This window comes from Apteryx mantelli, chromosome 1 (assembly GCF_036417845.1).
Source record: "Apteryx mantelli isolate bAptMan1 chromosome 1, bAptMan1.hap1, whole genome shotgun sequence".
Lineage (NCBI taxonomy): Eukaryota > Metazoa > Chordata > Aves > Apterygiformes > Apterygidae > Apteryx > Apteryx mantelli.
In genome coordinates, this window is record NC_089978.1 from 98,130,025 (window position 1) to 98,143,104 (window position 13,080).

Here is a 13,080-nt window from a genome sequence, read left to right on the forward strand (position 1 = left end):
AAGTCAAAAAAGTTTTCAACTTGCTTATTAATTTCAGTTACATAAAATGGTATATGAACGTATATTTTGTCTTCTGTGTACCTATCCAAAAAATGCTTTATACATTTTTGTTAAATATAATTGAAATATTGCTCAGCATTAAATGGTGCATGTAAGTAGCAGAGAGAACAATACGAACTTGGCTTTTTTTTTTTTTTAATTGCATAAGCTTGTGAAATGGAAAGAGATATTTGAGCCATCTAGTGGTTGGTATGAAACATTTTAACATTTTCAATAGATTGTAGAAAATGTAAATGACAACATGAAAATAGCTTTTCTAGTTGGTATGCTTTTCATTAGCCTATCTGTAGAATGAAAAAAAATTAGATATTCAATTTCGGATTTGAGATAATGTTTCAGTCTACAGCTTTTTTCGATTTACTGTAGGTTTTAGTGAAGAAAGAGATGTTTATTGTATCTGATAACATAAAACTTAGATTTAGAACTCAGAACTATGAGTTTTGTTAACATGAGATCAGTCTTCAGAAATTGTGAGGATTGTGAGGAATTGTGAGGAAAAGACTGTAATAAGGTAATTTTGTTTGCTACTTTTTATTTGAAAAATGCTTGGATGGGGGGGAAGTGGGCTTGTATTTTACATCAGCAGTTATTTTTAGCAGGATCTTGAATAATAAGGATTGAATCCAGATCTTCTTTTAAACAAGTCATATTTAGTGGAGAACATGGGATGGATATTTTTTGTGAAATACTTCAGTCCACATACAAGGAAGAGAGGTAGCTGAAAACAGATTTCATAAGGTGGAAATCTTATGATCTCAAGACAAATCAGAAATTCAGTTACAGTGCAAAAGAGTGAGCTGCAATATTTAATTTGTATTTTACTGAGGGAGGGAGGGACAACCTGAAAGCTTCATGCAAATATGATCTCTAATTACATGTTATAATACAGCCTTCATGATCCCACTTGGTCCTGATATGCATTAAGCTGTTGTAACCTTTCATAGTGGCCGTTACATTGGCTGCACATTGAACTTGATGATATTTCACAATACAAGCAGAAAAGTTAGTTGCTGAAGTAATGAACTTTATGTGTAATTCAGTGTGGCTTATTGGAGGAAAAGTATTGCATACATTGAACCAGAACCACTGTGATATCCTCCAGTACCCATGAAAGCACCATCCAGCTTCAAACCCAGATTAAAGGGTATTTTTAAATCTTTAAGACAAATCTAATGAACAATCAACAGGCAGTACTAATGGTATTACATACGGTTTGAGCTATAATATTTCATAACAGATGGATGTGATCCATACTGACATTTCAGAATTTGCATCTTTGTGTATTTGAGGTAAAGTATTACAGAGTCTTAAATCTTGCCCTGTTTTTTATTGGGAAGACAGTGGTAGCTTAACAGATTTTTAAGGTCAACCACAAATGCATTGTAAGGAAAATGAGAATCATATACACTAAAAAAGAAAAAAATCAGAAGTTCAGTCACAGTACAGAAGAGAGCAGCAATATTTAATTTGTGTTTTCCTGGGGAGGGGGAGGGGCAACCTGAAAGCTTCATGCAAATATGATATATTAATTATGTGTAAACAAATCACCTGCATTTTGGTCCTGTCTTGTGCCTTGTATGTTGAGTACTGTTAACCCTTAAGATCCAAACATCAATTAGATTAATTTTCCCAATATGTAACTCATTTGGACCCTGAATTCTAATAAATAACAGAAGAGGAAATTAAATTATTTGAAGGCTGAAGATGTTTTAGTTGCCTGACTTTATTATTATTGCTTGAATTTTGCAGTGTGGTGATGAAGGGTTTTTTTATTTTCAACCTTAATGTGGTCTAATCTTGATTCCAGTTTTCGAATTTCTGACTATACAGTTGTTCTGTTTTTGTTCTACAACTGAGCATGACCTGAACAGAATAAAGGTTGCTACTTGCATGCTGTATTTTTGCAGGCTTCTGTGTTGCACATGTCAAAATCTCTATCGCCTATTGTCTTGCTTCTTTCTGCGTTTAAAATGATTCTTAAAGCAAGGTACTATGTATGCTCACTTTTTTGGACTTGTCTTCATTCCATTGCCAGAGTGTGCTTGCAAAACAGGGAATAGATGGAGTACAGAATTAAGGATCTTTTATCTTTGTGATGTCCATGCTGTGTTTTTGTTCAGTTAAACTGGAACACGGTTTTGTGGTAGTATTAGAGTATCATCTTTTATTGTTTGTGTGCTTCCCCTTCCACTCCCCCGTTAGCATCCTGTAGTGCTTTAATCACCACACTATCTGGTCATACTACAGCATTTTCTTGGAACCTGTCCATTGCTCAAGCTATGATTCAGTTCTATTCATGAAAGGATCTTTGGCATTTCTTCTGTTTTTAATTTGCATTTAGAAGATGCAAATGAGGTATAATGAAATGGTAATATGAGGTCCTGGTTTTGGTGAGTGCTACTCTTTGAATTATGTTGTGGTTACCAGCTATCTTCTGGGAGAAATTTGGTTACGTCTTAACGTTTGACTTCTGTTTAAGGCATAACTATGATTGCTTTTGTGGGATTCCATAGAAATTTGAATTGTTGAAGAAGTAAATGCAAGTCAAAGAGGGATTAGCTTGACGAAGAATCTTGGACAGTGGAAATGCCATCTCTTGCTGATGTGTCAGAGCTTTCTGTTCTTCGGGATGTATTTATGGCTGTTTAGAACCAGAACTGTACATAGGAAATGCCTAAAGTGTGTCCTAGGCTGTATGTACATGTTTTCTTCTGTAAATATTGGAATAGTTCTGCTAAATAGAAGAACAATTATATTGTGGCATAGCATTTTTCAAAAGAAAAGGCAGTTTGTCTTTTTTTCAGTAATTTAGGAAGTATGTAATAATTATTTGTAAAATTGGGTAATTAAACATTCATTTAACCCCTCTAGTAATGTCACTTTGGAAGCAAAGCACACTTTTCTTTGTGGAAAAAAATGGGAGGGGAATGCATTTCTGGAATCAGAATGCTGCATTTTTTATTTTACTAAAAAGCAAGGAAATAAATAGTATAAATTTGATCAAGGAAGAAAGAATATATTATTGTCTTAGGTTTGAAGCTAATGGTCTGTATTTTTGGTATTCAGAAAAAGTAACACTTCCTTAAGCATGTTTTCAGATTCATTAATATTCTACTTTAGACACTGAAATTAGAGTGTGTATTTTTGTGTAAATGTAAATTATTACACCTATGGCATGGTGATATGTTATAAAACATTTTCTCTCACAATAAATTTCTAAAGACCTCTACTCTGTTATTTGCTTCCCTCTTGTTGTACAAATAGATTAAACCACATCGGTTTCTCTGATGTAGCAATACTTGGATAATATTGTTGTTATTCTTCCTTCAGTGGTATATTTCTGCCTTTAAATTCAGAATTGAGATTTAAATGTTATGGAGATTATTTTTTAAATTTCTACCTCTCTTCTTATTCCTTCTCTTTTGCTCTTTCTCCTTTTCAAGATGAAATTTAAATATGAGCATCTTTTAATGGAAGTAGAATGTCTAAGGATGAATAAAATATTTGAAACTCAACCCATAGCATATGGTTGGCTTATCTGGGTTTTAAACAATGTTTCTTTTCTTTACAGAATGCTGCCTTTTTATATGGCCTCGGTTTGGTCTACTTCCATTACAATGCCTTTCAATGGTAAGTTGGAATAAACTGTAACAGTATCAGGGCATTATGCTGTGTTTTATTGATAGATGAATATTTCAAGATTAGTTCACTGTTAGTGTAGAATAGTTTCATGTTTTTGTTGTCCAGATATGATGTTCGAAGACAGATTGTCCTGGGTATATTTTCTGAGTTACTGTAACATACTTAGGGCAACCACAGCAGTTGCTTGAATAAGGAAGCAATTACAGAAGAATTTTAACTTCCATAATGCAATTGAGCAAGGGGAATGGAACAGTATGACCACACAGGTCTCTGTGAATTGTTGGTGTCTATAGTCTGTAGCCTGTGCCGTGAAAAAACTTATTTTTCTCTGGGAAAAGAAGTTATACAGAGGGTTGTTCTTCATTTATTTAGCTTGTTACTCAGTAATTTTTACATACCTGTATAATGTGAAAATTTTGGATGTGAGAAGCAGTATGCTCTGACTCAAATCAGAGCATTTAAAACTGACTTACAGTCACAGTTGTAAAATTCTAGCAGGCTTTTTTGGGGAGGGGGGGAGGAGAGGTTTTTTCCAATATCTACAACATGAGGAGAACTGGAATAGGCTGAGTCTTCGGAGTCCCACTGACAGGTAGTCAAACGTTCATAGGTTAGTAATAAGAAAAGTGTAGTTTATTATTGCAGAGGCATGGTTGTTATCATTGAAAAAAGTCAGAATGGTGCAGTGTTTAGGTCAGTGCTTTCTTATATAAAGCGACCAGTTTATCTTCTTTTGCAGTCTTTCGTGTTGATTTCAACCTGGAGTGGTTTATCTAGTGGTTTCTCTGTTAATAAAATAAATGTGATTTTAATACTTGACTGATTACTAAAAAGTTTATCATCATATTGGACTGAGCATGTCTGAAGATAAGAAAGTTGTAAGTGACTAGTGACAGACAGTATGGAGCAATGAAATGAAATTTTTTTCCTCCTAAATTGTTAGTTCATCAGAAGTTTCTATATGTCTGTAAGACGAAAGATTTGTGCTTCCCTCAAGGTGGTATCAATGAGCTTTTATTCTTCAAATTAAACTAAGTTGTTTAAAATAGGAGATCAGAACCTTGAGTTTTTTGGTTTTACAGCTGAAATTATTATTGATTATGGTGAAGTGTATGCTGTATATTCTATACAGAAATATACACAAAGAATTTACAGAAGCAATTAAATTATTTTGGGGGTTATCATTTTACCAGTTGATGACTCCAAGACAGTTTCATTTAAAAATCTGGCTTGATGCATTTAACAAGAAAAGAAGACAAAAAGTTTCAGAAAACTTGAAAATCTTTCTACTGTTTTAACATTGTGATCAGTCTTGGTTGAATTTTGCTAAGTTTCAGAATCTTCTCATTCTGATACACACTTAACCACATGATTTAACATTCAAGAATATTTTGTGTACCACTTCTTTTTCACAAGGGATATATTATTACTGTTTGCACTATGAAAATGGTCAAAAACTAAGAGGTAAAGGAGGCTGTGCTTTTTAGCACCTTCCAGTGAATGGAGTTTAACTTTTAGAGCAACAAAGTTAAGTGACTGTGAAGCCTAAGTACTAGTAGGTTAGAGCCTTGGCTTAATTCAGATTTTTCTTACAGAACTGGAAGTTTTCTTTCCTGCTTTAAACAAGCTTGTTGGGAGCCTGCATATTGATTGACTTTTTCATTATAATGTTTTAACTGCGAATAGAACTGTATGTTAAGGTTGTTTAGAAAAATCAGATTTGTCACTTCATTCATATAACAAAGGTAGATGCAGCGTAATACTAAGGAAGTTGTATTTCATGAGAGCAGCAGGTGGAAGTTTTAGAGGAAAAAAAATCTAATGCAGATAAAATCTTTCACCTTTGTCTGTGATTGCTTTTAAAATCCCTTTATATTTATGTGTATATATATAAATAATTTTATTTTATTTATTTTTTTGAGGAGGGCGTGTGTGTGTCAGGGTGGTCAGGTTTGGTAAACTCGTGAAAAACCTGGGGCTGGTAGAAAGTCATTTACAGTTGGTATGTTCTTTTCTGTAGATCTTAGCACCTTTGCATACTGCAAGGAGAATATTGCTTCTTTCAGAAAAGTTAGTCAAAACTACCTTATTTTTTGGTGCAGCTAATCCACCTATTTATGTTTATTTAGTACACAAATCCATACGTTTCAGGAAGGTGGAGGAGGCCTCAAGACCATTTAAGGTGGTTTAACCCATTGTGTTTGATCCATGAATATTTTACTTTATCCACACCATATTAGATATTCATAGGTTTTAATAAAAGGCATATACATAAGCCTCCTAGAAGGAAAGGGTAAGGAAGCGCTTGATGCTTTTTCATGCCTCTCATGTATGTAGGGATAATATAAAAGCAAGTGGGAATAAAATCAGTTTTTAGATTCTTGTTCATATTTTTACATTATTTTTATGAGCTTTTCAGCATTCATGGAGAAATGTTGGATTAACTCCCAGACATGTGTGCAATTCACTGTAATTCAGTATTATACACTTCTTTACCTACTACAAAGAAGCATGACAGTGTTATCTTAAATACTAAATCTTAGCTGATCCATAGTATTATATTTGTGTTTCTGTTTGAATATTCAAGTATGAATGAGAAGTACTAGGCATATATATAAGTATTGCAATAATGTAATCAGACCAAACATATTATGTGCAATTATTATAAGAAGATGTGACATAAAGGATTAACTCTAAAAATTGTATGAAGCATAGTGAACTAGGTTGTATAGATCTTAAATTTTGATGCTCTGTGTTTTTACACCATTTATCAAACAATGAGAGAAGTGGATGGCTGAGTTTCCCTGTTGTTTCATTTCTCAAGTATGGTCAAACACGAGTAGGATAGTTGAGGTAGTCTCACAACTTGAATAATGGCAGTTCTTTCATATCCTCCTGAAAGTAATTTTATATTGTATTTTTTTTTAATATTACTAACTGTAATAACAGTAAGTGCTAACATTACTGTAGTATAGAATATTACTTATCCTTTATAGTTCTGAATTTAGTTGCAAAAGAGATTGTACGCAAAAGAGAGATATCGACGTGAATGTTGTCACTCTGAGATACACAGTACTTGTTAGCACACGGTTTATTTCAGCAATAATATACAACATAACAGAATGAGACCAAATAATAAATCAGAGGTTAAGTATCGAATTTGGAGATAGAACTATTGTTTCTATTTGGAGTACATTTAAAACAAAGAGAGAAACCCCTGAACCCCTACATCCACATGCCTTCTTTTCACAGGAGCTCCTTCGTTGTCTTCTAGACTCAGAAATTACATCAAGAATTTCAGTAGTTCATCAAAGGTTACCCTTCGTTTCTGTGTAACAGCTAAAAATCCATCTAATTGCTGGGATGCCAAATTCCCTCCTTTACTTGGATGAAAATTCTGAACCTGACTGGTCTGCCATCTGGTGATGGTGCAAGATAAAAATGGGGTCCAAGCTGTACAACTGTGTCCTCAGACTGGCTCTGACACCCTCTTTGGATCCCAGTGCTCCAGCAATGGTGCTCCAAGCCCAGTCTGCAGTGTTTTCAGTGCTTGCTGTATCACAAACTGCTGGACCGTGTGTGTGAGAGAGAGCGGGTCTTCCTGAAAAAGACCCTAGAGGAGGCTGAGATTACAGTCACCCTTACTGTGTCATTTAGCACGACCCCATCTGCAGGACCCAGTCCTGAAAAAATTCAAAGACTAATGTGAGAGATGATCCAGACCCTTTCCCTGACCTCCGTTGTGGCTAAGAATGGAGCCTGTCTGCCTGAGAAGATCTACCAGCTCTGACAGGAACCTTTTCCGGCCACTCTACAGCCCCCTTTACCAAATCAAAAGCCCTGGTACCATCCACTCAGTGTCGAGTAATATTTAGATCATCAGCAGAACCACCATTTCTGCTTCTAGCTTTTTTTATGTACTATAGTGTACATAATATTTTTAATATTCAAACTATGCTGATGAGTTTCAAATATAGATTTGTTCATCACTTCATCATGTCATTTTCATTAGTTACATTTGGAACAGGTAGTCCTAAAATTTAAAGAGAAAAAGAATAAGAAAAAGTTTGACTCCAACTGCCTCAAGTAATTTTCCTGATATATTAAAGTAATATTATGTTCCTTTTTTTTTGTTAGTAGGCTTATTCTGATTTTAATGTATTTTGTTTAATCTTGTTAACTTTTGAATAGTTAAATTGATGCTGTTTTCATTATATTCTTTTTCTCCATTCAAAGCTGATTTTATTCACCGTTTATCTAGGTAAAACTTTCAAATAGGAGAAGCCTGATGAGAGTTTGCTAAATGTGTAAGATAATCATCTATTAATTATTACTCGTCTGCTTTCTTCACCTTCATAGTGGTAGGCATTATTGTACAGATGAGTGGGTGGAAAAAGAGTTGCAATATCGATATTGGAAGTCTTGATTTGGAGATGGTAGATTGTTGTAATTTTTCTTCTCCTGAATTACTGTAGAGGCACCATATAGAAGGCAAGCCCAGAGGTACTTTGCCTCCTCTGTAGTGTCTATTTTCCAGTCCTGCTTACACCTTTTGTCTAGTGTTAGATAGCTTTTCCTGCCTATTAGTGAAAACCCTCCCATTCTGGGGGAAAACTCCCAAAAGATGTTGCCATTCAGATCACTTTATTTGTAAAAAAAATATTGCCGATTCCCATTTTCAGAGAAATAATGGAAATAATCTTTATTTATTATTATCAGTTATGGTCATCGTGGAAAAACTACAAATTACATAATCAATACAGAATTAGCACACTAGAATTAAATAAAATGTGGGCCAACATTTTGAATGGAAAAGATAAAGTATGATCTAATGTCTGATTCTTAGTTAGAAAAACTGATTTTTGGACTGTTCTAGCACTTTGCACTACTCTTAAAATATTTTCCCTTTAATTTACTGATTGTAATGAGCCTTAATTATAAGTTTAAATTTATGTTAGCTTTTGGATTTCTCTTCCATTTCTTATTATGGCATCCAAGGATACAGAATTTAAGATGCAAGCAAGACGCTTGTCCAGGAGTTCCCTAGCATTTTGAGTGTTCATGGCTTCATTCTTAAATGTAAATCCATCAGGCATTAGAAATTGAAAGAAGATTTCTCAGTGGAGATAGTTTGAGTAGACTCTCCACCAGGGTGTCTGTTTCACTGCTAAATCAATGCTCCCTGCCTATGTTCCTTTGAATTCTTTACCATTCAAGGATATAATATTTTAAAGCATCTCTGCCTTTGCTCCCAATACCATAAGTTTAGGAGCGATCAAATGTAACTGAAATTTACAACTAGAATGTTATTATTTGGCTGATAGCATAGTAATGCAAAAAATGTCTAAAAGGGTACAAAGATGTTTTGTTGTGGTTTTGTTGATTGGCATATTTTCCAAGCATCCGCAAAGTAGGTTGAAAAGAATGCCATTATTTCCTGTGTAGATTATGTCTAGGGGAATTTTGTCTTGCCCCACCCATTTTCTTCCTTCTTTGACATTTTGAGCTTGTCTTCATTAGAATGTATCTTAGGTTATAACATTATTTGAAAGGCTTAAGATTACTAGTAATGTTAAATATGGCTTCACAGTAGAGAAGGGCAAACGGTTTTGTCATGTCATCTGTATACAGTTAGACCTTAGTATACTATCTTTGAACAAGGTGCAAATAATGGAATATTAAATACCAGTGGCTAATATATTGAGGAACATATTAGAGATAAAACCCTAACTGAAACACAAAATGCCATTACACAATAGCAAAAATCTACACTTTAGTATAGAAACACAACTTAGAATGGTGATGTGGTATACAGACATTTGTAAGCCAGAATTCAAAGGTCGGTCCAGTCTTTGTCCTTCCAATTTAAATGGTATTTGTGTAAATGAAGGCGAGCATACTGTTACAGAAAGTGGATTGCTATTTGTTATGATTTTAATATAGGTGTTGAGGCATGTAATTTATCACCACCCATGCAATTGCAGGGAAGTTTAAATAAGATATGTTTTAAAAGAAAACAGAAAAAAACCTACTTAGCCAGTGCAATAAACAGGAAGCTTAAATAAATTTAAATAAGTAATAATAAACAGTGCTGCTTTTGTGCCTTACCTGTTCATTCTTCCTTGTGTAAGCAGACAAGTAGGATACCAAGTGAGGAAGGCCTTTCTGAAGGACTGTACTTGAAAACCTCAGTTCCGCAATGAAAATGTGCTGTCTTCTTAAGCCCATCTCTTAAGTTGTATTTAAAAGAGTTAGATAATGCTTCATAAACGTTATATAAACGTTTTTGTTGCATTGTCTAGAGAAAGTTATGTGTCATTGGTATATTTTGACGCCAAAAATGAGATTGGATCCTGTAAATATTTTAGATTAGAAGTGTGTTCAGTGAGGGATTTAAAAATGACCCACTTGTATGTTTTGTGAATGAGTAAGGCAAGGAAAAATATTTATTGAATTTCCTAATACAACTGCTAAACTTTGTCCTTACAAATGATACTACACTTAGCTGGAGAGCAGAAATGAGTTTAATTTGCCTAAACATTGCATGCTTTTAGGCATTATGGTATATCCTGCCCAGCCTCTCTGTGTTGCTCCATCGGGGGTGCAATTCTCCCCATAGTCCTGCCTGTCATCTGCCAGCTCTGTGTAGATCTCTTGGATTGCCTAGGACATACCAAACAGCACTTGGCCCCCTGGTTTAAGTACTTGAATCCTACCCTAAGTGTGACTGACTTCTTATTTCTGTCATCATATGAGCAGCGATGTACATAAAGATCTTTTCAACCAGTCATTCGATTTCAGGGCAGCTAACGCAATGAGTCTTCGTTTCTTTGTGCTTATTGATTTCCTCTATGAATCTAAATCTGTTCTGTTTTAGTTTGATTTTAAATGTCCTAATTTTATGCAGTTGGCCTGAGAGGCGAAACAGGCAGTGTCAGGCCTTTTTAGAATCATGTTTTTTTTCTTCTCCAAAATACAGTTTGTCCATAGCATTTTGGTTTTGTTTTATCTGGTACCGTGCCACCATGAACAGGAACAAGTATAGAGAGGATTTAAAGATAAGTAAATACAATCAGATCCTTCTTCAGCTATCCTGGGAATATGAAAAGCAACTTAGAGTGAGAGGAGGAGGTGGGCTTTCATGTCTGTATTTTCCTGGGGGCAGTTAGGTGATTGGAAAGTAAAGTACTAGTAAGTAGTATTTGAGTCCCTAGACAATGTTGGTACAAAGAAAGGGAGGAACGAAGCTGAAAGTGGAGGTAGCTGGTACAGTGGGAGATGTGTGTTATCTTTCCTTCTAGGCTTGCAGTTCTGCTGCAGCTTTCGGGTGGCTACACCATCTGGATTCAAAGGCAGTTGGTTGTGACATGAATGATCACTGTATGCAGTATTATTCTGAAGTTATACTCATTTTGTTACTGATTCTTGAGTCATCTTTTCTGAAATAGTAGATATGTTACTATATTGCAGGCAGTAAATCATTTAATTTCTCTAAATGAATGGAAAGGATTAGGCTTTCAAATATATTGAGATGTCTGAAATACAAAGAATATCCAACTCTTGAAGATTCAAAGCAATGAAGCAAAAACACTGCATTTAAATAATTACACTGATATGTTCTTCTGTAAAAAAATAAAAAATCTGATTCAATTTCTGCTAGTCATAAATAATACTGATTATAAAGTAATACTTCAATAAAAATTTAATTTTTTTAATCTTCTTGTTTTTCAGGGCAATTAAAGCATTTCAGGAGGCGCTTTATGTTGATCCCAGCTTTTGTCGAGCCAAGGAAATTCATTTGCGACTTGGGCTTATGTTCAAAGTAAACACAGACTATGAGTCTAGTTTAAAGGTAGGTTTAAGACATTTTAAATTGAATTTAACATTTATTGTAAGTTGTGTTGCATTTTAAAACTGCAAGGAATACAGAAGTGTATACAAGTTAAATATTACTTGCTTTGGAAATAAAAAGTGCTTCAGTATGAAGTGTCTTAGCATAGCAACAGAGTGAGGATAGGATTGGAGGTGCGTTAGGTGCTACAACCATTCAGAAAAGCCTAACAAAATTATAGGTGAGCACTGATACTCTAGTAGATTAAGCGGAAAGGAATGAAGAATGACTTCTTGTAGGGCTCTCATTAAAATAGTACATTTTGGGGGGAGGCTGAGGACGTACAGAAAGTCCATGGAAAAAAAGAAGGCAGAAATTAGCAGCTTGGATTTCCAGATGCTCTTTCTTCCTTTTTTTCCAGCTTCACTGTTGTGCACTGATAATTCATAAGAATCACTAAAAATAGAAAGCTTTTATGAAAAACAGTGTTCTCACATCAAATTTTTGTATTGTTTCTACTTTTCTAGCAGTTAATTGATTATTTATTTATTTATTTTTAACGTCCTGGTTTGAGAGTCAGCTTGTTAAGGTAGCAGTTTCTGTCTAACCAGTTAGAAATGGTTTTGTTAATATGGTAGGTTTTTTTTGTTTTTTTGTTTTTTTTTTTTAAATCTTCTGTCATTTTATCTCCATTCATTTAACATTTCTGCTCTCCCACCACCCGCTTCCATTTCCTCGTCTATCCCCATGTTCTCTCCTTCATTCTGGCTCATTCTGTATCATGGTCTCTAAATTTAGATATATGTCTTGAAAAAAGGAAGCTTTCTCTGAAGGAGTTTCATGTTGTGCTAGGAAATGCATCCTGCAGGATATGGATTTTTCAAGTGTGATTATTTTTAATGCATTTCTGCATATTAGGCTTTTTTAAAGCTATTAAAAATATAAATTCTTAGGTTCTAGGAATCTTGGAGAGTGGCTTCCTTTTCCTGGAAGATTGCTTTCCTGGAACATGTATTTGTGAGGCAATCAGAATCACACTGCCAAAGATTTGAAAGAGAGTATTAATTTCAACTCCTTTCAGTCTTCGTAATACAGGTTAGCACTTCTCTATTCAGACTTTCTTTTTTGTCCAGATTACAAGTTTTTACCTCCAGAGGCAAATGAAGTCGGGAAGCTTGATAAGAGAGGATGACAGTATGTAGGAAACAGGAAAGATTTGGTGCAATGAATGACAAAAGAGAGCGAGGAAGGTAGAGGTGGATCATCTTGTTGGGAAGGGGATTATGTGCAGGTTCAGATGGTCCTGTTTCCTTATACTTTTGGTATAGATGTTGTATTGACTCCTGTTATACATAGGAAATAAAATGAGTACTGAGGAAGTATTTTTTTATTTATTTAAATGAAATCTTAGGGAAAAAATAGAAGAATAAATTTACAAGGAGGTATGTAAACTTCTTAATCGAGTGGTGGAAAGAACTTCTGCATTTTACTTTTTAACAAAACAGATTGATTGAGAAATAGATAAACTCTTAATGCTGTGTCATGGA

The 13,080-nt window shown here is 34.5% G+C and overlaps 1 protein-coding gene across 10 annotated transcripts in view; it reads left to right on the forward strand.

Annotated features, from left to right (window-relative positions):
* KDM6A (lysine demethylase 6A) overlaps positions 1 to 13,080 on the forward strand; it is a 159,349-nt gene that overhangs the window by 71,831 nt on the left and 74,438 nt on the right. For 8 of the 10 annotated variants that reach the window (XM_067297937.1, XM_067297947.1, XM_067297965.1 and 5 more), the window contains exons 5-6: positions 3,632 to 3,690; positions 11,434 to 11,554. The exons of 1 other annotated variant lie outside the window; for it this stretch is intronic. In XM_067297937.1, the coding sequence (XP_067154038.1) occupies positions 3,632 to 3,690; positions 11,434 to 11,554 (180 nt within the window). Of the gene's footprint in view, positions 1 to 3,631; positions 3,691 to 11,433; positions 11,555 to 12,610; positions 12,629 to 13,080 lie in introns of those variants that run through there. One more of the 10 variants, XM_067297991.1, reaches the window with a different exon arrangement.